This window comes from Chelonoidis abingdonii, chromosome 14 (genome assembly GCF_003597395.2).
Source record: "Chelonoidis abingdonii isolate Lonesome George chromosome 14, CheloAbing_2.0, whole genome shotgun sequence".
NCBI classification, from domain to species: domain Eukaryota; kingdom Metazoa; phylum Chordata; order Testudines; family Testudinidae; genus Chelonoidis; species Chelonoidis abingdonii.
Window position 1 is genome coordinate 18544191 of NC_133782.1, and position 27858 is coordinate 18572048.

Consider the following 27858-nt stretch of genomic DNA (forward strand, 5'->3'; position numbering starts at 1 on the left):
TGAAGGAAACAGTCCAAGAGTGAAACCGGGCATTGTTTGAAGCAGGGGGGAAAAGCAAATAGCTGCAAAGTGATGACATGGATTTAGAAGAAAAAGGTTATAATGACAGTTAATTCTCACTGTAACATCATAATCATTTGTAAGATAGATTTGCATGAGAGGAATTCAGTTCAAATACACCCTGCCCTTTTTGTTTGAAAAATACAAATGTTGCTTATACATGTTTTTACTTTCCTAGTGGTATGTACACAGAAACATTTTTCTTAAAGAAACTGAAATGTAGATTATTTTTGTTTGTTTGTTTTTTTATTTAATGTGCTATCAGAAGCTGAATCTTAATAGGTTTCTCAGGTTTCTTCTTCTATTACCAGCTGATAAAGGGAAGAGACAACTGATTGATAGAATTATGCCTCTCTCCCATTTCACTTTTAATCTGTAAAGGGCAAGAGTGCTGATCTTAACAGCTAAACTATTGGAAACGTTGAATTAAAAAACTTTTCAGTGGAATAATGTGATGTCAGTGATTTTACTGGTCACTGTACCCAGTTGCTGCAAAGGGAGCTAAGGAGGGAATACACACGCTTAAAAACCCTCAACTCTGTTTGGTATATAAGGTATTTTTAAAACGCTCGCATTTTCATTTTGTACAGCTCTTCATATCTAAGATGTACGAACACCTATTAGAACTCCTTTTTCCAAAAATCCCTGGTTGAAAGTAAATGTTCCAAATGACCATCACATCTTGTGCATATAGATTATTACTGTAATTCCCTGCCAGTAGTGTACAAAGCAATATGTATTGATAGTAACATTTGGAGTCAAGTGGTGGATCGATCAGTAGTTGAAACATGCTACTGTATGTTTCCTCCCTGCCTTTTATGTTTTTCTTTTCATAACTAAATTGTCCACTAAGGGACAAGTTGCAGTAACGTGACTCCAGAGAGATTGTTTTAATGACGCTTCTACATCATAAAACAAATACCTTTTTGTTTCTAACATCTCTGCCACTGGCACACAAGTTAGCAAAGCCTATTGGTGCTTCTATGGGCTATTGACCTCTTAGTTGTACAAATTAAATATTTGAGATGCAAATTTAATGCAAAGTTCATATTAAAGGATAACTGTCGGGTTAAGGATTATATTTTTAAAACCGAGATATCCTTATTAAAAATACCATTAAAGAAAAAATCCCATTTTTAATATTATGATGTTAGCTTACTTTTTGTTAACTTTTATTTTAGACAATGAAAGAAACAATTTTCAAAAGTGAGTAGTGGGCACACTCTCTGAAATCAGGCCCATTAAAAGTATTTCAAGCTTGGCACCTCACAAATTGAGACAAACAAAATCATTATTCACTTTTTAAAATCTAAATATTACCCAGAAAATGTACTAGTCGGTTACACTTTTCTATCAGTTTCTTATCTATTTAACTTTGTATGTATTAGCATAATTTGCCTTATTTAGGTTTTTTTTAAAACATCACATTTAGTTTTTTAAATCTGTCTTAACTGGAGGCTTAAATAAAAATAAATTCATGGCAATATTTCCATTTGGTCTTAGGTTTTACAAATGTTTTTATTTTTACAAAATTTTAATTTGAGGGCAATTTTGACGTGTCAAGTGTCCTTTCCCTTTAGAATGGAATAGAAATCCATATTCTCTTCACAGGCCAGACCCAAGAACAAAAGGTCTTTCTGTCTTCATTATGTCTTATAGCAGGCTTAGAAAATACATATATGTTTTAATTAAATGTGAGTGTATTATTAGTCCAGGGTTTTCTATTAGAATATTGACTTTCAGTTCCTTAATCAACATTAAGAAGCATTTTTCAGATACAGAGGGTCAGGTCCTCAGCTGGTGGACCTTCATTGTTTTTGGTGGAGTTATGCTTATCTATACAAGCTTTCATAATTGAAATGAGTTGGTGGTTTCTGCTTTGTCCTCTATAGATAGTTATTCATATCACAAATACACCACATAATTCAGAACAGGTGACAGACTTGGGTAGGGTAAACCTAGGATTGGAATAGGAGGAATGCTTCAAGTCAAGACTGATATTTAAAGGTGTAAATTGAAGCTTGGTCAGCGTGGTTCTGGGAGAGGCAGCGAGCAGTTGTGCTAAGTTTGAATAAAGAAATCAAGTGAGAGAAGCTCCTTTTGAGTAATGAAAGATGACTTTCTCTTGCTCCTCCGTGGCAGGGGTGAAGAAGATTGAGAAGGCACTAACTGTACTATGCTGGATTTGTTATATAGGAAAACAGAGTAGTTCCCTCTCCTGGACTGTCAGTCTCGTGCCTTTGCATTACCTTTACTCTATAAAAGGGAGGTGCACTGGGAAGCCAGGGACTGGGCTGATGAAAGAAAGCTGTGCTTGAAGGGAGAACCAGGGAGGTTTTCCATCCTCTGTGATGTGAACCACACTCATACCAGGTGACTTGACAAAAGCAAGACACTGCATGTGGTTTTACTTTGGATTTTGGAGGTGAAAAGCCAGTCTTTTTTGTGCTTGTGTTGTTTTACAATAAATAATACCATGCTGGTGTCTGAAACATATGTTGATATATAGGATTTTCTTGATTCGCAGGAAGTGTCACAAAGACACTGTTTTTAATCCACATGCTTCCAGTATCACAACATGTACTTGATACTCTAGAGGATCACAAAGGATGTTCAGTTTACATTTTTCCAGGGGACTCTATTAAGTTTTCAGATTTGTTTTTTAATGGAGACCTCTATCTACCTACCTTTTAGATTCTTACGCTGTACCCATCATCATGGTATCTGAGTGCCTCTGTTATATCTGCCTTGCTGAGTCAGACCATTGGCCCAACTAGTCCAGTATCTGGCTGCTAGCCTTGGTAACCGTCTGATGCTTCAGAGAACGGCACACAAAAAAAACAACCCACAGGTCAGTTGAGATTTTCAAAGCATTCTTTCAATGAACAATGTGCCTAAATCTTCTTGCATGCTTTGAAAATCTCAACCCCAGAACACAAACAATTTAGCTGCCCTTAATTTCTTGGAGGGGCTTGTTGTTTTTCCATATCATTGGCTAGAGAGAAGGGAATGATCTGTTTTTTCATTTATTGTTTGTAATTTTGACAACTTAAACTTAGTCTCTCCTTACTCTTCCTTTCCAGGCTAAATAATCTTTTTTCCCACGTCCCTCTTGATACCCAAGACTATCTAGGACTCTAATTGGCTGTTCGAATATTTTATTCAACTTCTTCCTCCTTTTCCAGGATTACCTGACTGACCTGATCACCAATGACAGTGTCAGCTTCTTCAGAATGTCGAAGAAGATGTATCCCCATAGGCCAGTTTTGATGGTTCTCAGCCACGCTGCTCCTCATGGTCCTGAAGATTCAGCTCCTCAGTATTCACAACTCTTTCCCAACGCTTCACAACACATGTAAGGAAAAATAAAATCCCTGTATTTCCTGGCACAAGAAAAAAGAATGGGGAAAAACATATTTTGGGGTCCTTAGACTCTTGGCATGCGTTTATCACAGTTAGTAAGAACAGAAGAGTTCAAAATTTTTATATGAATATTCAGAATACTATAAGCACCTTCAGAGTGGAGACCATATCAGTGGGCCTGAACCAAAGCTCCTTGAAGTCAATGGAAAGATTCACATTGATATCACTGAACTTTATGTCAAATTCTATGGCCCTGATTCTCTAAAGTCCCGTTACGCTGCTCTGGCCATGTGTATCTACACAACCTGTGACAGTGAGCATCCCATCCTGGGCTGAGAGACTCAGATTTGGAGGGCTTGCACTAGCAGTCTAAAAATAGCTCTGTAGACAGTGCTTTGGAGTCGTGGCTGGTGCTGAGGTTCTGAAACCTAGGGAAGGGTGTGGGCTTCAGATCACTATCATCAACCCCACAAGCTCAAGTCAGTTGACCCAGGCTGGGAGGCTCGCTGCTGTGGCTGTGTTGACGTACCCCAAGTGGGTGTAAATTTCACTTCAGTGATACTACTTGGGAGGTAAGGTGCTATTGAGCATGTTTAAGGTGAATCAGAACTTGTCCCTTAAATTGTAAGTTCTTCAGGGCTTCAGACTTTACCTTTATACGTATTTTGTGGGTGTTACCATAATACAAGTAATAAGTAATGTTTATTATTATCCCCATTTAACATTCAGACTCTCAGCGTCTCAGTTTCCCCATATGACTTGCCAAAGTCATCCAGGAAGTTTTCAGCAAAGCTGACAAATAATTTAGGTCTCTTGATCTCTAGCCTTGTGCTGTCACCAAAATGATCATCAAACAGCAGTTAAGGGCACCAGCTCCTTGCAGGATTCAGCTTTGGAACAGACTGTGTGTGGGTGTGTGAGAGAGAGAGAGAGAGAGAGAAAGGGTTTTCTTTGTTTTAGTTTCTGATTATTAGAGAGCTAAGAATTGTATATTTCATTCTGCCACACTGTGCCACTAAAGAGAATCTGTCTCTTGTGCCTGAAATGACACAGTATTTTATGTTCAAGTTGTTTGCAATCCCATGCTCAGTTCTTTTCCTTTGAAATTAAAATTACAAAAGCTCAAAATGAGTAGTGTCTGTTATTAGTCGTACACAGAGTTGACCTCCAACCTTATTAGGAATGCTTATGGAAAACGCTCTTATCTCAAAGATGTAATCATTTTCCACACAATCCTCTACAGCAATTTAATTATGATGATGCAAAAGAGAAAGGGGTGAAGGGATCAGGGGAAGGAAGGGGATGAAATCTATGAAATGCATCTCTGTATGTTTTTTTTCTATTTCACATTGTTTACTTTTTTCCCAAACACCAGTCTAGTTTAGTTTATTTTCCTGACTGGAAGATCTTTTTTATGGAAATTGCTGCAGGATTTTATATCAGCAGTGAATTTCATTATTACTATTACTAATCACTGCTCTACAGCCAAAATGCTTCTGAAATAAATGTAGTCAAACTTTACTAATTCTGGGTCACTGAGAACGAAAATGATGCATAAAATTGTTGATTGGCTCTAGTCTAGCTGTTGGGCTCCAGACTACAGCAGTGGAATCTCCTGGCAGGTGATGTTAGGGTTTCCATGTTCCGTGACCGTCCAAAGGATCTGATTCATCAAAGATGGTCTTGTAAAGCTGTTTTGCCTGCAAAATCGCAATGTTTGCCATCAATTCCCAGTTGGTCATGCAGTCCATATGAAGAACCTATGCACATGAAACAACTTTTGAGGTGCATAAACTATGACCGAACATCAGTGGCACTTTGCTGGCAATTTGAAGGTTGGTTGCTCTCTTCTGGGTCTGCAGACTGGATACACAAAGTACTGCTGTTTTCCTGCGAATTGGGATAGTTTTTGTGCAAGAAGATCCCACTACATCCAAGAAAGGATTTGGCCACTTCGACAGTCATTTGGAGGCCTGGGAGGAAAAGTGTTCAGCATCCCCACTTGTTGAATAAAGGAAGAATTTGTTACCACCCTTACACATCAAGCTGGGTCTTGATGAAGAAACTTGTATACGAGTCAGGCCATTGACAAACACAGCTTTCAAGTACCTCTTGGAAAATTTCCAAGGCTTAAGTGAAGCTAGATAAGGAAGGTGTTTTGTTGGTCTCAGCATCGCTGAACTGTCTGTGAGATGATGCATTTGACCATGCACTGCGTGGCATAGGAAAAGAGGGCTGGAAGCCTTCCCGTTAGTGGCCAATTACATTTTCTCGAAACAACAGCAGGCACTACAGGTTGTTGGTCGGAAAACCCCTCAGCATACAAAGCCTGGTTGCAATATGTCACTAAAGATACATTTTTTTGCACTCTCAATCTAGATTTTTCCACGAATGCGGCAGCAGTGGAGCGAGAGCACGGCAAGTGATTTCACCAGGACATCTGCAACAATGGGAAATGCCTATCAGGGCAAATGGAGCCTCATCAATGTTGGAAGACTATGCTGGAGGCAGTGACAAGAGATGGCTCATTTAATGAATACAAAGAGCACCCGAACAAGAAGCCACCCCGACGTAGACAACTGAATAGGGCTAAACTATGTTACATGATAGTTTTTTGGCCTTTTGTTTCATAATAAATTTTATATTATATATAACACTCTTTTGCTGATTTAAAGTGTTTACATAACAGAGACAGGTGAAATATGTATCATGTAAAGCAACCATAAACACATGAAAAGACCTAGGTTTACAATTTATAAATTAGAAAACTCTATCTAACACAGAGTATACATAGACATAAAATGTAAAAACTTAAATATCTTAGAAACAGTAGCCAATCAGTTGTTTTAATTGTCATATTTGAATTCAGCACATCAAAATACATAATAAATGACACATTTTATCTCTGAAGCAGACGACTTCTCAAAAATTATAGACCAGTATAATCTATTAATTTATAGACAATAGTACTTTGCAAGAAATTTATTAGTTTGTAAAAGATTACATTATCTCAATAAATTAAGCAGTTTTTTCTTCTTTTAGATATGCATACTAAGTAGCCTGCATTATGTGTATTTATGCAGAGAAACTGTCTTCAGTTATTTTAAACACTTTCTATAGCATAAGATTAAACTTAAGCTGTTGTTAATCAAAAAGAACACCAAGAAAAGTGTTGCTTTCAGAAATGCAACAGTATCTCAATAGAGCTAATTAGCTGTTAATGGATTTACATTTATTAAATCTTTAGATATTTATAGAATATCTGTGTATTATATTGAGTATGTATGGCTTGATTTCCAAATAAAAGTTAAACATACAATTGCTTGTCTAATTGGAGTGCACAGTCCCCACATCTGCACATGCAAATCAGGTAACTGCACATGCAAATTAGTCATTTTGCTTCACATTTCCTCCCTCTGACCTCTCAAGTGATACATGGCTAGAGCACTATGGTGCAGCTTGGACCAGCCTCGAAACTGCTTTAAGTTGCACTGGGGATTGAACTTGGTCCTTGTCCAGTCTCAGGATCAGGATCAACGTAAAGATGGCACACCTATGCCCCCAGCTTCCTCCTGCAACTATGTCAGCTGAAGCACAAGAACAGCTGAGGATCTGGCTCTTAGTGTGCAGTTATAGTTCTATCTTAACTGAAAATCTGTCCCATAATTTCGCGCCCTCCTCTCCCAGAGCAAATCGCTGAACTGCATTAATAGTTTCCCTTTTCTTCTCCTAGACTTATAGTTAAACAGGATGGAACAGCTGGACAATTTCATATTGGCCTCTGATGTTATTTCTGTAAAGAGTACATGTTTTATCATGACTGTTTCCCAAGGTCAAGTACAATCAGGATTTGTAGAGCAATCAAGGTAGCTTCCCCCCCCTACCCTTTCCTTTTGAATGGAATGTGAAGGGGTTATTTTGTCCAGCTTCCAGGGATGTTATATCTTGTGTGTTTAGCTATGAGAGAAACAAATCTGTTAAGTGTAAGAGGGTTACATTTGTAGTAATCAAAGAAAATCATGGGCTTCGGGTGGATTAAACAGCAGGAGATTTCTAACCAGCCAGGAGATCACAAAGCAAGCTGAAAAGGAGTTCGCCATTCTAGGCATTACATAGCAACTGTTTCCATAACTGTCAGCATATTCATAGGAGCAATGTCATTATTTCAGTCACAACAACATTCTTAAATTCAAGGGACTATTAGCAATGCACAGAGAATAAACAGGGCAGCCTCTCCTCCCCAAACAGAGAAGCCTCACTTCCCTGTCTAAGCGCATTTTTCAAATAGGCTCCCACATAAAACTTTCCATCAAAAACATGTTGCAATCCAATTATTATTTTAATGTTTATTTCAAACACGAATGAAACTTTTAAGAGCATTTGGCACCAATGACATTCAAAGATACGCTGGAGGAAAGTTTTCAGTTTATGTTACTATTATGTCTTGATGATTTAAGTTACTCTGCTGCTATGTTGTGTGCGCAAGAATAGTAGTGGCTTTTGTCAAAACGTAAGTATGATTAGTTGGAGATTGAATATTGGGATGCAGAAAGTAACTTGAGCAAAATCTGCAGATCTTTGCTGTCACAAAGCCACCATCTTGGGTTTTACAGGAAGCTTGTGACATGCTAAACATTAGCACTGATCTAATATTTTGAACAGAAGAAGAAATCTGAAGAAATCTTTCATTTGTATGAAAAAAAATCTGTATTTGTGAACCCATGCATGGTCTGTCCCAAGCCAATGTGCCAACTATTGCTTAGAAACAATTAAAAGGGCCCTAGGTCTTAAATAGTGATAAGATAGATAAATAAAACAGTAACTTCTCTTGAAAATGTCAGACAAACATGTTCATAGTATGACAAAGGCATATGTAAAGAGTACCTACCATGTTATACCAAAGAAAAGCAAGCCCATTGCAGGCTTTAGCTCCAGCTGATATGGAGCAATGTAGTTGTGAACAAAAAAGCAAGCTCCAGAACTCCCAAACAAAATTAAATAAAGGACCATCAATGATGTGCCTGCCGATTGTTAACACTGATACTTTAATGGAACTACAGGATCATTAGGAATTAAAGGGGCACTGATGCTCTCACAAGGTCATCAGATCTAGCTCTTGGCTTTTTTGTCAGGGTGCTAAATTCTCTTTCCTTAATGTGCACTCATCAGAGTGTAATATGAAGGTTTCTAATGATCTCAGAAGAGTTAAAGCTAAGTCCAAGTCCCATTCCCCCTACCCTTTTTTGGCAGGTCTTTAAAATGCATCTTTGTATCCACTTCTGCTTGCCATGAGCTCACATGCAATTTAATACCACCAGGTAGGGTACCTGTGCTCCCCTGAGTATGAGAGTGCTGCAATATTAACATGGCCAGGCATGCTGAATTCAACACAGTTGTTAAATAATGTAGTGGAATCTTTTCAGCAAGCTGGACAGTTATTATTAGGAGCCAATCAAGCTGTAATAGCCTGTGTTAGTATGGGCAGAATGAAAGTGGAGCAGTTATATCAGTGGAAACTCAAGTGCGTATGTTCTTGTTTCAAATAATGTTTCCCAATAGTGGTGATAGACTTCTAAGGCTAATCTGCTGGCACTGAAATGTATCCCTATTAGTCTGGAGAATACTATTAAAAACAATGTATATTTTACTCTTTTTAATAGGTTTTACTTCCCACAGAGTTCTTTCCATGCTCCCACCTTTCATATAAAACATAAACGAATAATATAAATGTAATGTTTTTCTGACATACCGCAGAAAGTTAGTTTTGCAGTGTTGGTCAAATAAAGTTTATCGGCACTCACTAGTTTATTATTTTTTCATCATAATGTGGTGGTCTCTGTTTCTCTTATTGCTCCTTAGTACTCCCAGTTACAACTATGCTCCCAACCCAGACAAGCACTGGATAATGAGGTATACTGGTCCCATGAAACCTATTCACATGGAGTTCACCAACATGCTACAGAGAAAGCGCTTACAGACACTCATGTCTGTGGATGACTCCATGGAGATGGTAAGACTAGTGGTCATTTTTTCAAGCCCAACAGGTACTTGTTTCTTGAGTTAAACTCCAAAATGTTTGTGCATTTTTTTTTAAATAGTATATTCCTACTCTGCATATAAGCTAAGCACTGCCAAGCAAAACATGGCTTCTGTTTATCACTACCTCCAAACTGACAGCTCTCCCAGATTCTCTGGTTTCGTGACATTGTTCCGAGTAAAAAACGAGCATAATGTACAGGCCAAAAGCTAGCAGAATGTTTCCAGAAAGCTACTGCTGTCCAGTTAAAGAAAGAAAAAAATGAAACATGAAAAAAAAATTGTAAAGCATGAATTTTTTAAAAATTTGATTTACATTAAAAAGCTTCAAGTTTCACCATATACTAGTTGGAAACTAATCATCTCAACTGCGGGCATAGTGCACTCCTGCATTACTGCCTCTTTGTCTGAAAAACTCCAGTGAAATTAATGGGGTTACATCAGGGCGGAACCAGAGTAACTGGAGTATCTCAAAAGGACTTAGGTGCCCAACTGCCACTTTAGGTGCCTAAATCCAGAAACAGGCCCCACTGGTATTCAGAAAGCCCCCACTCAGCTGGTACCAAACCTCAGATGGGAGGCTCCTTCAGTCGCTCATGTTGAATTGTTCCATTGTGAATAAATCATGAATGAGTCACTGGGCCACAGAGAGAGTAGGGAAGCCTGAGACTGACTCTGCATCCTTATGGTTAGAGCACTCACTTGGGAGGTGAGGTACAGCCAAGATCCAGCCCCCCTCCTTCAATTACTTTTTAAATTGTTTGTCCAAAGTGGAACAGTTTTTACGTGCAAGACTGAGGGAGACCCACATCAGAATATCCCACAACTCAGTGGTTAGGGCACTCACATGAGAGGTGACGGAGCCTTGTTTTAAATCACTTCTTCCTCTCAGGCAGAGGGAGGCTTTGAGCTGGATCCCAGGTGAGTACCCTAACCACTGGGCTGAAAGTTATGGGGGAGCTTGTCTTCCTCCTCTCCCCACCACCCCCCATTTAAGTACTGAACTCTCTGAGAGGGGTGAGGCTTAGGCATTCCCCCTTTGCCCCCACCCCCATCATCTTCCCTTAACTAGCTTATGTGGGGAGCTGCCTAGCGTGCTGGCTTTTGTGAATCCCATTCTGAGGTGCCCATTTCTCCGCATTCATTGTACAGTGAACCTAGGTACTTAACTCCAGGCTTTGTGCATTCCAGTGATTTTTCTAAGTGCCTAAAAGTTAGGCATGGTAACACTCAGCATTGCCACAGTTAAGTTCCTTTGTGGCACATTGATTACATATATTTTAAAAAACACATGCAGGCTTTCTAGATTGCCTGCATAATGTAACAATAAGATTCCAGAAATCTCACAGTGCAAGCTGTGTGTCAGTGGGCCTTGAAAAGGAACCTATGGATCAGCTGGTAGGTACTGTGGAAAAAGGATGGGTTTGTTTCAAAGTGCAGAAAGGCTAATCTTGAAGGTATTACAGTTTACAGCTTCATGTCTCCTGGAAATCTTATCCACAAAAGATAACAATAAAGAAGTCCAAAAGGCAAGAATGAGATTTATCTGTTAGTAATTTATTATAATTTCTAATAATTAATTGGGCATAATAACCCAGGAAAATATGTTCTGTCCTTGGAGCTAATAAATATGCTGTGGTGGGTCAGACACGAGTTTTAGAGAAGACATGTCACAGAGTCCATAGCACCAGTGTTAGCAAGGTGCTAGTTAGCAAGGTGGTTTCACTCCTGATGATTTTGTTTGGTGTGCATCTCACTCCAGACTGAAACTTAATCTTTTGTAGTTTTAACCACAATTTTTAAATGAAATTGTATGTACCTAACATCATTTCAATGTCTGTTCATATTTTGAGTGCATGGCAGATATCAGTGGCTCTAAGAGGTCACTGTGGCTTATTTAAACAAAGATTGCAGTCAAAACGTTTATATAAATTTGTCTTTACATGAGTCTATACCTCATGGAACATCAGACACATTGATTCAGGCTACATCTCAAAAAGGGAGTCACATTTTATCTTTAACATTCTGTCCATATTTACTATACTGATCTGACTTCATTTACTCTGGGTTCACACTGATGAAACTTCCTTGACTCCAGTGCAGTTTTTCCTGATACATACAAGTGTGAGAGCAGAATCAGGCCCATATTTTCTAATCATAGATCTCACATGTGGGACAGGGAATGATATTACCCTAAAGAATATCTGCTGTAGTACCATGTTGCTAAATGACATGAGATGACAGAAACTGACTAAACCTTGAGGATGAAACATCATGTGATGGCTGGTCATTAGTGTTGTGCATTGATGCCCTTCAGTATTCACCTGAAGAGCCCATTTAAGCCCTCTAAAAGAGTAGGATTCAGAGTTAAGGTTGAAACGCTTAACTCACCAGATAGCAAGAGTGAATGGCAGTATCTGCTGTTTAGTTGGGAGAGTTTGTGAACATTATGTGTGAATGGGACTCATTTGCATGGTGCCCAGATGTTTGAGTGGCATTTAACCAAGTATTAAATAAGTGTGAAATTCTAAATGGTGTCATTTTATTGAGAGTTTGCCAAATAAAAATTTAAAAAAGATATAGGGCTAGAATTTCAAAAGAACTCAGTATACAACAGCTCCTATTTAGGCACCTAAGTAAGTGGCCAGAGTTGGAAATTTCCAATGGAAAATGCCAGGTGCAAAGTACTTTTGAAAATCTGTCAACTCAAATTAGATTCCTAAATGGAAGCTAGCATTTTGAAAGTCTGTCCTGAAATGCATAGTCACTATTTTCATTCAGTGAAGTATTATTCTATTGCATTTTAAGTATTTATAGATTGTTCTTTCAAAGAAAATGGCCTCCTCTTTTAATCAGGATAGTTGTTTAGTGAGGGTGCGTGGATGTCTATTCGGATGTCCTAGTTAAGAACATGCAACTCTGTTACCCAGTATATATGTGTACACTTTTATGCACAGAATTATTTCAAATATTACTTATACTGTGTTATTTAGTGAAAAATATTCTTTTTTTTTTTTTTCAGATTTATAATACGCTGGTTGAAACAGGTGAACTGGACAATACCTATATAATATATACAGCAGACCATGGCTATCATATTGGGCAGTTTGGACTGGTGAAAGGGAAGTCCATGCCTTACGAGTTTGATATCCGAGTTCCCTTTTATGTGCGAGGTCCGAATGTGGAGGCTGGATCCCTGTAAGTCCTTGTTTTTCAGCTCCTGAATTGTTTTTGGTTTATTGGTCTGATAATAGTGATTGATATGCAAAGGAGTGTGAGGTCAGTGGCCATGTACCAAAGGCTTAAAAGCACATGCAATGAAGTACAACTCTGCAATCAGATTAAAAAATGTGCTGAGTCTGAGACAGAGAAAGATAGAACCTTTGTTTTATCAGCTCATTGGGCTTGATAGTTAGGGGAGTGTGTAGTTAACGTCTTTTGAGTACACCAGTGCAGGCTTTGCATGGACATAAGAGATTGTGACATTAGACACATCCCTGAGCAATGGGTAGGTCAGAAACTGCACTGCCCCAGGAGGCATTGTGACTCAAAGGCTCGGTCTCCACTTCAGCAGGCATAGCTATGTCAGTCAGAGGTGTGATCCTGACAGACGCAGTTGTGTCAACAAAAGCCCTGAGTGTCGATGCACTACACCAGCAAAACTGTACACTTTTACCAGTATAGCTTATTTTGGCTGGGGGTGCGTGGCAGAAGTGGGGCAGAGAAAGCTGGAATCAGCTATACCAGAAAAGCAGTGTTGCTTCTCAAAACTGCGTCCACACTAGTACTTTGCTGGTATATTATACTGGCAAAGCGCTCCTAGTGTAGACCTGGCCTTAATGAAATATCTGCATCACAGTTCCTCTCCTGCTTCCTTCTTGCCCTATGGGTTTAGTAATTTGCTGTTATCTGTACCAGCCATGAATTGACATCCTCTGCACTCACTCAGCTGCAGAGTGAGTGGAGAGATGGAACCAAGGTTCTGCCCATTCCCTGCCCTCCTTGGTTACCTCCTGCATGATTCAAGGACCGTAGCCCATTCTAGGATTAACTGGGTTTTTACGAACCCGGGTCCCTTGCCCAGGTGAGTGGTCCAAGTCACTGTGTAGCCCTGTGGCTTGCATCCAGTGCAAGATTGGTGTGATATTGCATGGAAATGCCTAGTCATTTCTTCTGTTCATTTCAGTCAGACTCTAGGCCATGATATTTGCCAAGTAACCTTTCTTTTTATGTTCACTGCCACTGTAGATGTTTATCAGAGATTAATTAAATGATAGAATAGAGTCACTATGCTTTCCTATTTCAACTTGTAAAGAAAAATGAACATAGTATTTCCATATATGACAGCTACAGAAAGTTTTCCTTTGTTTATCGTTTGGGATTACACAGTTAAGCTGTTTGTTAGTGACATACAAGAATGCAGAATATGACTGTTAATTAAAAAGGTAGCTTTGATCAGCTAAGAAATTATGTAAATATACTTTCTAAGCAATTATTTTAATAGCAAATGTTTTCACTTAAGTAATAATTTTGGACAGAGTGCCATAATTTGCTGCCTTTTATTTATATTAATGTGCATGTTTTAGCATAATTAACATATATAAAATCTTCCTCCCACAAGTTCTTTTTCTCTTATACTACAGAGGAAAAGCTGTAAGCAACAAATATTAAGAATGTAATAGAGTAGCAAATCTCTTTACAAATATCTTAAAGGTTTTATTTAGTGTGATGATTAAATTCATAGTATCAAAAAAAGGCAAGAAAGTTTTAATACTGTAGGTGTCATGCCAAAATCCCTTGACATGGAGTTATTACTTATTTATACAGTAGTTGTGCATGTTCCCTGTCCAAAAGAGCTCATAATATAATTTTAGAGATTATTTGAAAGATAATACTTCAATGGCAACACGATGGCCTAATTTTCAGAAGTGCTGAGCAGACAACTCTATGAAAGACATGGATTTTAAGAAGAGATCTGGTGGAGTGATATGTCTGTGGAGCAGGGGCATGACCAGAATTTTCGTAAGGAAGGGGCCCAGAGCTCTTTCTCCTCCCCCCACCCCGCTCTGTCCCCACCTCGGGTGACCAGATGTCCTGATTTTATAGGGACAGTCCAGATTTTTTGATCTCTTTTATATAGGGTTCTATTACCCTCCACCCCCTGTCCCAATTTTTCACATTTGCTGTCTGGTCACTCTACCCCCATCACACCCTTTCCCCACTGCCCCCACGCCCGGTCTCTAGTGTTCCCCCTTTTACTCCCAGTCTTGAGCTCTCACAGGTTGTCCCCACAGTCAGCCACATGCTCTTCTCCCACCGCCACTACTGGCCTGCACCCGGCTCTGAGCTCTCCTCCCTGTACAGAGCACTTATCCAAGGAGCTGTTCAGGCTCTACAAGCATCATCTCCACCAGAGGCCTGCCAGGCTGTTCTGGGAGCCCCAGACCCCATTCTCCTTCTGCATCCTCAGGAATCACCAAAAGCCCAGATCCAATCTCTCTCTCTTCTCCCCCTTCCCCCCAGTCCTTCTGGGCATTGGACATGCAGGTGCCCCCTGCTCCACTTCTCTCTAGGGGCTGGGGTGCCCAGTGCCCATGGACACTGGAAGGACTGCAAAGGAGGAGGGCCCAAGCAGGTTCATGACATTGCAGTATCGTCACATTTGGGTCAAATTTCCAGCCCTGGTCAGGGGCTAAAGTGGGGTTCTGGGCTCCCTTCCTCCGCTCCCGCTTGTGCCCCTGCTGTACAGAAGGAGAGGAGGATGCATGGGGAAATAGAAAGCTCTTCCAAGATTTTGAGGTGGTATGAAGGAGGAAGTGTGAAGCCATGAGTGCAGGGAGGAGACCAAAGGAGCAGTTAGGGAAGAGAGGCGTGGGAAGAACATAAGGCACAGGAAGAAGAGTGGGTATGAAATGAGAGATGAAGATCCAGAGACTTCGAAGTGCACTGGGGACTTTGCTATTGATTTTAGGTGTAAGGTGCTTAGATAGTCCAGTGATGGAGGACAGGGTATAAAAACTATAAGATAGATAGAGGAAGCCAAGCCCTGAATCACTTGGAGCATTGACTGGAGAGGTGGCTGTGTTAAGATTGTGCAGCCTTTTTCCACATTAAACAGGACAGGCCTCAGCACACTCCTGCTTACGTGTATTGGAATGTTAGCTGGCACCATTGCCTCTCTACTACTAAGCCCTATCCTTTCCATTCCAGGGGAGGACCCTCTATGCTGTTATAGTGGGCTCCAAATAGGTTATCTAAGTAGTAGGGTTAGTATGTCTTGAAGCTCCCTTTGGCTCTGATAATTAGGTGGGAAGGGGGGTTGCCTCAGTCTTAATATTGCTATTTCCTTTTGAACTTCCTTTTAGTCTGGTGATATAGATGCATTTAAGTGAATGACGCCTCACAGAACCTTCCCATTGGGTTTTCTGTTTGAATACCTTTTGATGATAGAAAATATTTTTATTAGGAACACAGGAGTCAGACACTGAAAAGTCCTAATAGAGCAGAGTTCATCCCACTAAAAGATGAAGTCCCCTGGAGAGAGGATGTATTAGATAGTAAATTGATGCTGTCTTTGAGCCTGTATTTCCCTATATAGTAGAACTTTTTTAATCTACACTTTGCTAATGAACACACATCATTTTTCTTACAAAATATTTGCATTCTCTTCCCTCCCTTATCAGCCAAGATTTAATAGCAGTCACTGTAGTGAGGTGTCATTACTAAGCCTTCATTACTATCACCAGGTATGTGACACAGGATTTACTAGTAATTAATATAAAATGGCACGTATCAAGAAAATGAACAAATGTAACATCCTTACTCTTGTCATTGTCTTTTCTCTTGCTAAGGCAAAATTCAGTAATTCTCAAGTGGTCTCCCATTCACTCGTGTGAATTAGCAAGGTTCTGCTGTCCTTTATTTTAAGCTAGAAATCTACACAAAGCCTTGTAGCTGCCTTGATGGCACTATCCTTATTGTACTTTATCTGCAAAGCACGGGGAAAGTAATTCCTGGTCCTCAAAGCCACAAAAATAAAATTTCTACATAAAAACATTTTTGCTTTTTCCCACTCTTTTGTAGTGTCTCCATTTGTTTTTTTTTTTAAAGTGATGCCAAGTGTATATAAGAATAAGAGAGGATGGGAAAGCAGCAAACAATACATACTTTCCTGATATTCTAATTGTAACAAGTGAGTTTTAATTGTATTTAAAATAAACTTTTGTTTTCTGAGGCACCATTCAGTTAGTGAGAACCACTCTAGTGATTCGTACAGTACCAGGTTAGAAGTAAGAACATAAGAACGGCTATATTGGCACTAGCCCAGTACACTGGTCAGTGCCAGCTGCTTCAGAGGAAATGATCAGAACAGCACAATTATCGAGTGCTGCATCCCCTGTTGGCCACTCCCAGCTTCTGGAGGGTGAGGCTTAGGACACTCAGAGCATGGGGTTGTGTCCCTGATCATGTTAGCTAATAGTCGTTGATGGACCTGTCCTCCATGAACTTATCTAATTCTTTTTTTAACCTGGTTATAGTTTTGACCTTTGCAACATACTTTGTCAATGAGTTGCACAGGTAGACTGTGCGGTTTGTAAACTAGTACTTCCATTTGTTTGTTTTAAACCTGCTGCCTATTAATTTCACTGAGTGACCTCTGCTTCTTGTCTTATGTGAAGAGGTAAATAACACCTCCTTATTAACATTCTCCACATCATTCATGATTTTTAGACCTCTATCATATCCCCACTTAATTGTCTCTTTTCCAAGCTGACCAGTCAGTCTTTTTAATCTCTCCTCTTATGGAAGTTGTTCCATCCCCTTAATCATTTTTGTTACCCTTGTCTGTACCTTTTCCAATTCTAAAATATATTTTTTGAGATGGGACGATCAGAACTAAACGCAGTATTCAAGGTATAGGCGTGCCATGGATTTATATAGTGGCATTATGATATTTTTTGTCTTATTATCTATCCCTTTTCTAATGGTTCCTAACATGATGATAGGTTTTTGGACTGCCACTACACATTGGGCAGATGTTTTCAGAGAACTAGCCACAATGATTCAAAGATCTCTTTCTTGAGTGGTAACAGCTAATTTAGACCCCCATCATTTTGTATGTACAGTTGGTATTGTTTTCCAGTAGTTACCTAGGGTTTTCAGAACCCACAGCAGTGGCAACTTAACTGTTTCACTCCAGGGGATGTCAGGAATGAATTAATAGGAACACAGTTGATGAAAGATTAATACAAATAAGCGTGCTCTTATCTAAAACTACAGTTTATTAGATTTAAGCACACACAGATGCATGCAATAGGTTTAGAACATCCTATATATATATCTAAATTCTCGGACGGTATTGAGTAATTGACAGCAGGTCCACAGTGGCCAGTTGCTTACCCACCGGGGAGAAAAGGTGTCAGAAAAACGTCTCTCTTAGGATAGCTTCAGAGGACTTCTCCAAAGCACACTATATTATCTAGTTCTAGTCCTTTTTATAACTAACTATTACAAAACACAAAAATCATAGTGACCCCGACTGGGTAATCACTTTTCCTACCTTTCAATAAACTCTTTATCAACAAACATTCCTAACAGTCTTAGTCATAATAAATGTCTATATCAAAGATGCCCAAATTCAAGGTTCTTATCCACTTATCCTCTTTCAGTCTCAATTTTTGACTTTTTTCTTCCCTCCTCCCATTCTGTTTAGCAGAAACTGCAGCTAGTTTTGACCTTGCCTCCAGAAACCGTGCTTTCAAATTAACCCTTAACGATGTGGTGTTCTATTCTATTAATTCATGGTGGCTGAATGCACATAATATGGTTGCAATTGGCTTAATCACATTCTGGGGTCCATGCGCCCCTCAAATCCAGGGTAACACAATATGCTTTACTTTGCATTTATCAACACTGAATTTCATCTGCCAGTTTGTTGCCCCGTCTCCCAGTTTAGTGAGATTCCTTTGTAACTCTTTTCAATCTGCTTTTGGAGTGAGATGACGGGGTATGTTACTAAATTGTTTAACTGCCTAGTGACACTGGATGCCTGGCTATGTCAGTACTTTGTGGAATGGAGAGGCTGGTCTAGGGGATGGCTCTGTTATTACATTTGAACGTTCACAGTTGGAGCTATGCTGCTGTATTTTCCTTTTGCCTCCATCTTATCTATCTTTTGTCTCTCTCTGGCCTGGTCTACACTACGCGTTTATACCGATTTTAGCAGAGTTAAACCGATTTAACGCTGCACCTGTCCGCACAACGAGGCCCTTTATATCGATATAAAGGGCTCTTTAAACTGGTTTCTGTACTCCTCCCCGACGAGAGGAGTAGCACTGAAATCGGTATTACCCTATCGGATTAGGGTTAGTGTGGCTGCAAATCGACGGTATTGGCCTCCGGCTGGTATCCCACAGTGCAGCACTGTGACCGCTCTGGATGGCAATCTGAACTCGGATGCACTAGCCAGATAGACAGGAAAAGCCCCATGAACTTTTGAATTTCATTTCCTGTTTGGGGCCAGCGTGAGAGTCCTCACCGCACAGGTGACCACGCAGAGCTCATCAGCACAGGTAACAATGCAGTCTCCTGGAAATCAAAAAAGCTCCAGAACATGGACCGCGATGGGAGGTACTGAATCTGATCGCTATATGAGGAGAGAGTTCTGCTAAACAGAACTCCGTTCCAAAAGACGAAAAGAGAAAACATTTGAAAAAAATTTCCAGGCTATGAATGGAGAAAGTGCAGTGCAGAGTGAAGTAAGGAGCTCAGACAAGCCTACCAGAAACCAAGAAAGCAACGGAAGGTCCGGGGCAGGGCCGAAAACATGCCGCTCTACGTGTAGATGCATGCAATTCTGGGAGGGTCCGCCACCACTACCCCACCCTGTCCGTGTATTCCGACGTGGGGTGGTAATCTCAGCCATGGCTCGAAGATCTCTGCGGACGGGAAGATGAGGAGGAGGAAGAGAGACGGCTTGCCACAGAGCAGAACCACGCACTCCATTCTCTCCAACAGCCAGGAGCTTTTCTCACCCAGACGGAAATTACCCTCCAAGCCAGTACGCCAGACATATGAGCCATGGAAGCACCTCTGTGAGCTGTAACCTTTGTAAATATAAAACATGGTTTAAAACCAGTGTTTTTTAATGATTGATTTGCCTTGAGGACTTGGATGCATTCGCGACAACTACAGTTATTGGAAAAGTTTGTTAGCATGTCGGGATGGAGCGGAAATCCTCCAGGAGCAACTCTGTGAAGCCTCTCTGGAGCTATCCAAAAGCCTTGTCAGAAGGTTTCTGGCAAGGCAGCCTTTTTCCGCCACCAAATGGTAGGACAACTTTGACCACGCCATTGATCATATAGCAAGTAATCTGTATCATTGCATGACAAAGCCTAGCTGGTGTATAGTCCCGGTATTGCTGGCATTCAGGCAACATCCGTTCTTTATCTTGCTGTGTTATCCTCAGGAGAGTGATATCATTCATGGTAACCGGTTGAAATTCAGGAATTTAATTAAGGGGACAGAGTATGGCCATTCCTACTGGGCTGTTTGCCTGTTGCTAAAAGAATCTCCTTGCAGGTAGCCAAGGCGGGGGGAGGGAGAGGGGGTAATGGCGCTGAGCTTTTTCGCATTTGCTAGCAAGGGATCTTGCCTACTATTACCAGCCACGTGTTGGGGAAAGGGGTTAAAGCGATCATACCAGAGATGGATTGTGGGGGGGGTGGTTGTCCTGCTGCTGCATGTTTAACAAAGAAGCAGCACTGAAAACGGACATTCTGCTGGTATGTGGGAAAATGGAGGGCACTGTGTAGATATGAAGGCTGCAGAAGCCGAAAAGACAGGCTTACCATGGCTGCAATGCAAGCTGAATTCTGCTGCCGCTGACCTGCGTCTGTGAGAATCTTAACCAGAGCCGCAGGCGACTCAATATTAAGATCAATGCGACGACCTTGTAGTGAAATCACTATGTGCTATGTAAGGTGAATAGTGGTTTGTTCACTGTGAAAGAGTATATAACCATTGTTCTGTAAAATGTATGCTGATTAAATACTTCTCTCACACCTTTTTTACTTCCCTCATGCAGCTCGCACAATTTTTCAAGCCTGCCCTACTCATCCCGAAGGCTACTCTCAGATAGGCAGAGGAAAAAAAAAGACGCGAGACAAAATGTTCGGAAAATCATGGAAGTAACCCACAAGAAAGAGCTCATCTGAATGAGTGGAAGATGTGGTATCAAAATTACAGGAAAGATGCCACGTGCGTGAGGACAGGAAGGGGGGGGAGGAAGGGGGAGAGTGGGAGGGGGGAGGGGGGGCGGAGGGGGAGGGGGGAGGGGGAGGGAAGGGGGGGGGGGGGGCGAGGGCGGGGGGGTGGGGAGGAGGGGGGAGAGGGGGGGGGGGGGAGGGGGGAGGGGAGGGGGGCGGGGGGGGGGGGGAGGGAGGGGGGGGGGAGGGGAAGGGAGGGGGGGGGGGGGGAGGGGCGGGGGGGGGGGGGGGAGGGGGGGGGAGGGGGGGGGGGGGGGTGGTGGGGGGGAGGGGGGGGGGGGGGGGCCGCGGGGGGAGGGGGGGGGAGGGAGGGGGAGGGGGGGGCGGGGAGGGAGGGGAGGGGGGGGAGGGGAAGGAGGGGGAGAGAGGGGGGAGGGAGGGGAGGGAGGGGGGGGGGGGAGGGGAGGGGGGGAGGGAGGGGGGAGAGGAGGAGGGGAGGGGGGAAGGGGAGAGGGGGGGAGGAGGAGGGGGGAGGGGAGAGAGGGGGGGGGGGGGGGGGGGGGGCGGGGGGAGGGGGGCGAAGGGGGAGGGGGGGGGGGGGGGGGGGGGGGGGGGGGGCGGGGGGGAGGGGGGGGGGGGGGGGGACGGGGGGGGGGGAGGGGTGGAGTGAAGGAAGTCTGTCGGATGGGTGGTGGCGGGCGCGGTGGTGCGGAGCTGGGGGGGGGTGGGTAGGGCGGGACGGGTGGAGGTGGGAGGGGTCCTCGCGGGGGGAGGGTGAGGGGGTATGAGGCGGGGAGCGGTGGGAGGAGGGAGCGGTGGAGGTGGGAGCAGAGGGGAGGCGCAGGAGCGGGGAGGGCGTGGAGGAGGGGCGACGGGCGAGGGAGGGTGGAGTGGTGGGGTGGGAGAGGGGGAGTGGGGGGGGGGGGGTAGGCGTACGGGGGGGGTGGGAGGTACGGGTTGGGGGAGGGTGTGGGTGGGGTGGAGCGGGGTGGGAAGGAGAGCGTGGGCGGGGTCGGGGGGGGGGTGGTGGGGGGCGGAGGTGGGGGCGGAGGGGCGGGTGGGTGGGAGAGGGGGCGGTGGGGGTCGGTGGGTGGGGGTAGGAGGGTGGGGGTGGAAGGAGGAGGGAGTGGTTGAGGATGAGGGCGTGTGGTGGGGTTCTGCGGGAGGTGGAGGTGGGGAGGGGGGGAGGTGGGGCGGGTGCGTGGTGGGGGCTGGGGCGAGGAGAGCGGCGGGTTGAGTGTGGGGGTAGGGGGGTGGGGGTGCTGGCGGGTGGCGAGCGGGGTGGGGAGGGAGGGTGGAGGGGAGGGTGACAAGAGAGGGTGGGAGAGGATGGGGCTGGTGGGGTGGGGGGAGGGGAGCGGAGGCGAGGAGGGGAGAAGACTTGGCTCGAGAAATGAAGGAGTAAAAAGGTTTCCGCAGGGCTGGAAGATCAGAGAGGTATAGCAAGGGAAGAGTATCTCAGAGCTATCCACACAAGGTGTCGCTACGCTCGAGGAAGATCGGCAACTTTCCCGCTGGGCTGCTTGTTCCGATGCCCTACGCGAGCGGGACCTTCCTTTCTACGTCTGGTGGAGACGTTCAGGAAACCAGTCTATCAGCAAAGGTAGGTCACCATGTAGCGGTGCTGCCCTGAACAGAACCTGCCCTGTCTGTAACCACCCGAACACCATGGATTCCATATACCTACCCTACCCAATAGGTTAAGAGACGCGAGTGAGTGGGGAAAAGAGCTATCGCTGCACCTTCCAACTCGCACTCCACTCTACCCAGGTGGACAGACCCACCACATAGAGGCTGTCATTACTTTGACTATATGTTTTTTAGTTGCACTCCAGCCCTGTTGTCCACCGAAATCACACACATGATTTCAGCTTCCCTCCCTATCCTCCCTCCCAAACCTAATCACCCGGAGATACCTTGTCAGTTCTTCTCCCTCTTTTTAATAAATGATTTCTTACATGTAATAAAGAGAATACATGTATGTGTTTAAACAGATAGTGAACAGTTTATTTCCTTAAACAAGCTGGTAATCGCGGGAGGAGGGTGCGGGTGCTTACGGGAATGAGTAACAATCAAGGGCTTCAGGGGACCGGCATTCCATCAAGAGCGTGGGAAACAAAAAACAAACTCCAGTCACCCTGAGCCCTAGGCCTGATTAAACTCGTTCTCTCAAGCGTCCTTCTCTGATGGCACACAGCTTCGTGAATGTGGCCTCTATGAACTAATCGCTCCCTGGTGTGATCTGACTGCACGTATCAGAGCTAGGGCCACAGGTATTGGCTCCTTCAAGCCTTGTCCCCTACACCGACCATAACATAGGGTCTCCTCCTACTCTCTACTGTGGAGTCACCACCAGCAAAGACAATCAAGCAATAACAGCGCTGGAGGTTGGTGCTTCTGGCTGAGCTCTGAGACGAGTCAAAGTAACGTACGCCACGTGCCTAATTTAACGGCCCAAGATGAACACCTATAACTACCACCTATTCTGCACTCTACTTCTAAACGTTGTTAGTGTGAAACAGCAATCCGAACTACTGGATCCAGAGCTGCCTGTGTATGGCCTTCAGTCAAAGCGCATGGCATCTCACTACAAGAAGTTATAGGCATGCAGTCAGCCCAGTGTGATAATCAACTAGCAGCATATGTCACTAGCAATGCCCCACAAGCGTAGATAGACTTTGGTCGCGTGAGCGAAGTAATAATCCTGCTTTGCCCTATCCATGACCGTTCTTATATTCTAGTAATGTGTTCCCTGAAGACAACAAGCGTCATGAACCCGTTCCTAGGCCATCCCACATGCGATGTGTCTGACAAGATCCCTTGTGACCACCAACTGTAGCTATGCGTACTCATGTAGAAAGCTCACCCTTGCTGGTTTACGTTACTGGTGCCCTGGTGCTCAGGTTGTCAAGTAGCTTAGGACTCACTGGGTCGCTTCCATCTATTGACCCCCCCCCCACAGTTAGGGCAACTCACCCATGTGACGAGCAAGCCAATCCACTGATGACACTGAGCACGTTTGCCCAAAGGTACAACCTTTCGTAGCAGCAGCTTAAGTGAATCTTGTATTGGCTACTTCGCTTCACAGACAGCCCGCCATGGTAGCATATTTCCCACTCCAATTATTCCCTATGATACGGTAGCTGTCTGCGTTGCAAAGCTTCCAGAGGGCTATTGCACTCACTTCTCAAATGTGAGGGCTGCTTGGCTCTTTGGATATTATGGACGTTTCAGGCCGCAGGGCGAAAGCAAGTCACAAAATTCCATGAAAGTGCCCTTACGCATGCGAAAGTTTTGCAGCCACTGCGCAATCGTGCCCAAGCAGCTAGACAACCAACATAATGGTGGCTTCAACCAAGTCTGTAGAACTATGTTTCCTGCGGACCTAAAATTCGGCGCTCTTTGCAAGATAGGCAGAAAAACCAATACCCCGTATGATTACCAGACAGATCTAAGCCGAAAGGACACAGGGGCCCGCGGTGGTTAGAAAGAATTCATGATGGTGCCATGTTAGCTTCCACATCACTCTCACGTTGCCAGCTCTGCCGTAAGCCGCTGCCTCCCATCGCCTAGGCTATTGCAGGTTCTGGTTCGACAGAACATAGCAACCATAGCCTCACCTGAGAATCGCACGCGAGGGTGTTTCTTACAAACGTCCACGATTCCCCGCAGGCTCTATTGGAGTTGATCCAGCTATTGTGTGTTTCCTGCAGCCGGACTGAGGTCCGATCTGTGCTTGCTGTGCATATTGGCATATATGACACATAAATCATCACCTAAGGATACAAAAAGGCAATGCGAAACAGTTGTCTGCTGCTTTCATGGAGGGAGGGATGAGGCTGTACCCAGAACCACCCGCGACAATGTTTTTTGCCCCATCAGGCACTGGGATCTCAACCCAGAATTCCAAGGGGCGGGGGAGACTGTGGGAACTATGGGATAGCTACAGGATAGCTACGCACAGTGCAACACTCCGGCAATCGACGCTAGCGTTGGTACATGGACGCACCATGTTAGTGTGGCCGCGTGCACTCGACTTTATACAATCTGTTTTACAAAACCGGTTTATGTAAAATAGGAATAATCCCGTAGTGTAGACGTACCCTCTCCCTCTCACGTACTCTTAATTATAATAACCAACTCTTAGCTGTTCCCTTTGGGTAGTGAGACAGAATATTTCTTCTCTACACTCTTTCTGTGTAACAAACAGTTCAGTGCCATAGGCCCAGCTGTTTGTTTTTGTGATGTATGTTGAAATAGACAAAGTGCATTCTGTCTGCCAGGCTCTAGATGACTTGCACATTAATTCTCTAAGACACCAGAGGAGTTTTTATCATGTGCATTTTCATGTTTCAGAATAGCATTGAACCCTTCCCTTTACTCATTAACTTATTTTGCTTTATAAGCCATTTTTCATATTCAGTCTGAAATGCTATTGCTTTAGAACTAAATCTTCCACGTTAGCCTCTCTTGGGGTTATGCACCTGGGGGTAATTTGAATATTGTATATGTTAATCCCTTTCAACACCCGACTTGATTGGATAATATTTTCCTTTGTTCTGTGCTGATGTCACAGATTAAGCTTTTTCAGATCCCATATTTGAAAAGGGGCTGGGGTTAAGGTAGTTGTTCACAATTTCCACAAAGATTCTCTAAGCAGGGTCTTTATATATTTTTTTCAGGAATCCTCACATTGTATTGAACATTGATCTTGCTCCTACAATTCTAGATATTGCAGGCTTGGACATTCCACCTGACATGGATGGCAAATCCATTCTAAAACTGCTGGATTATGAGAAACCAGTTAATAGGTAAAGAAAAGAAGTTTGTCTCTCTGTGTGTGTATCTGTGTGTCTGTGTACAGCCATCTGCAGATAAATTTAAGGGGAAATGGAATACAGATATAGACTGGACATGGTTCAGACCTGTTCTGCACTACTTAACTGACTTCAGTTTTTTAGTTGGCCAGATCAATGTATTAGCTATATGGTATTTGACTTTCTGATAGCAAAATATAATGTGTGTGAGAGTGAACTGGCCTTTGGTCACGAGGATGTTTCTGTTTGCATGCGTTACAGATTTTAAGTGTGTCTGTGGCATCATTTATAGCTACGTCTTTTAAACAAAGCTTTTATTAATATTTAAACTGTAAACTAATTGTACATCAGTGCTTTATATAAAGTAAAATTTTGTTGTTTATATTGTTATATTGGAAATACACAATTATTTTCTGAGACATACCAACACTTCCACCTGAAAAAGATGGGGGGAGAGGATTCAAGTGGGTGCTTGTGACGGACAGTAGTTTCAGGAAAAAGCAACTGGAGGAGGAGAGAGGGAGTGGGGAGATATGCGCTTGTGGTGGAGGAGAGCAGGTGGGTCAGAAAAGGGTTTTTGTCAGGGCAGGTGCATGTTTTTGTAAGTAAGGCACTGAACTGGGATCCAGAAAATCTAGATTTAATTTTACACTTCCTTTGTGACCTTGGGCAAATCGCTTAATTTCTCAGTGCCTCAGTGTTTTTTTTTATAGAAATCATGTCTATAGTCTGGCTCCATTGTGGATTTTGTCCCCATGAGAACGAGTCTGTCTCATATTCCTTCGTGATTAGCACTGACGACACATATCTTTCTGTTTTGTACAGTTACACGTTCCCATCAGAGAAGTGAGTTGTGTTTCTGGAGGAGCAATGGGGAGGAAGGGAGGAGAGGCTGGTTCTCATGAGAATTTTGTTTTTATAGGTTCCATTTAAAAAAAAAGATGAAAGTGTGGAGAGACTCATTCCTTGTGGAGAGAGGGTAAGGAAAGAATTAGACAGAACCCAGTTGCTCTAAATAGGAGAATCCTGCATGGCTGGAGCCTCCTGTGAAAGCCCATGGCTAAGATCACATCCCCGCACAGGTAGTGGCGTTGCTGTCATACACCTAATGCCAATGAGTCTATGATAGGAGAGACTGTATGGTAGCTTTGTGCTAGCCCTGGTCCTTGCACACAGCCAGCATAAATGTGCTGTGCATGGGGGGGTTGGTGGCAGTTCTGGGGTGCCCTCCTCCCTCCCTGCAAGCCACAGAGTGGGAGCTGCTCCGTGACTGCTATCCCACACCCTGCATGTGAAGGGGATGTAAGCTGATGAATCTTCCTAGTTGCAGATCGACTGGCCCTGCCCCCTCCTCTGTCATGTCCCCAACTTCTGTGTTCACGTACAAGGATGTACACTGAGCACTTGAAGAGTATAGCTCCATGGCACTCAGGAGGGTACGGTTGCCTTGCATGGATTCCCTGCAGCCACTTTGTAGTGAAACCAGTACCTCTGCAGATCAAGCTTTTGTAGTCAGCTGGGTTTTTGAAGGGACTGCATCATTTTATGAACACTCCTAGCTAGAGAAGGGCATGAACCAAGCTTCTGTTCTGTGTTTGGGGTCTGGATTTTGAAACTCTTGTAATTATGCATGCTCTTAGTAGGTTAATCAAATCTCTCACTTTGGGAGGCAGCAGGGGTCACAAAAGGAGTCTTGGTCTTGCCTTCGCCCATTTGCAGAATAGCTCTAGTAGCCTGGTGCATTTTCAAAGCAAATAGGAGAAGTGGAGTGGATTCAGTTGCTTCTGGAGCATTAGATTTTGGCCACTGGGAGAGGCAGGACACTGACAGGGATGGTCTGAGACACTCTGGCACACCCTGTGTAGTATTTCGAATGAGTCTTAATGAAATACACTGTTTCTTCCCCTCCAGTAAATTACTGCATAAGAGAGAGAATGAGAAGGTGAATGCTCAGGAAGAAAACTTCCTGCCCAAATACCAGCGTGTGAAAGACCTCTGCCAGCGAGCCGAGTATCAAACCGCCTGTGAACAGCTTGGGCAGGTGAGACATATTTAGCACATGGTGCAAGAAGCTATATCAAGAACTAAGTTTAACACCACTTGCAAACTGTGATAACGTCCTTCACCTCATTCTCAATGCCGACTTATAAATCAAGTGATTCATTTTTGTGGCCTTTGCTCAGAACTATATTGCAGCATTTATGAGATTGACTGGCAGTCAAGAAATTGCTGATTCAAGTGCCTATGTATCAATTCCCAGCTACTGTAAAAGAATGGCCTAGATTATTTTAACGTTCTGTTCCCCAAACAGAATGAAGTTCAGGATACATTAGTGTTGAGAATTCACAATGAACACCACAGGAAAAGTTATTCCA

The 27858-nt window shown here is 43.3% G+C and overlaps 1 protein-coding gene across 1 annotated transcript in view; it reads left to right on the forward strand.

Moving 5' to 3' along the window:
- SULF2 (sulfatase 2) overlaps positions 1-27858 on the forward strand; it is a 191160-nt gene that overhangs the window by 123174 nt on the left and 40128 nt on the right. Inside the window, exons 5-10 of the mRNA XM_032767360.2 lie at positions 3246-3415; positions 9283-9433; positions 12482-12657; positions 25349-25477; positions 26406-26462; positions 27395-27524. Coding sequence (XP_032623251.1) covers positions 3246-3415; positions 9283-9433; positions 12482-12657; positions 25349-25477; positions 26406-26462; positions 27395-27524 — 813 coding nt within the window. The remainder of the gene's footprint in view (positions 1-3245; positions 3416-9282; positions 9434-12481; positions 12658-25348; positions 25478-26405; positions 26463-27394; positions 27525-27858) is intronic.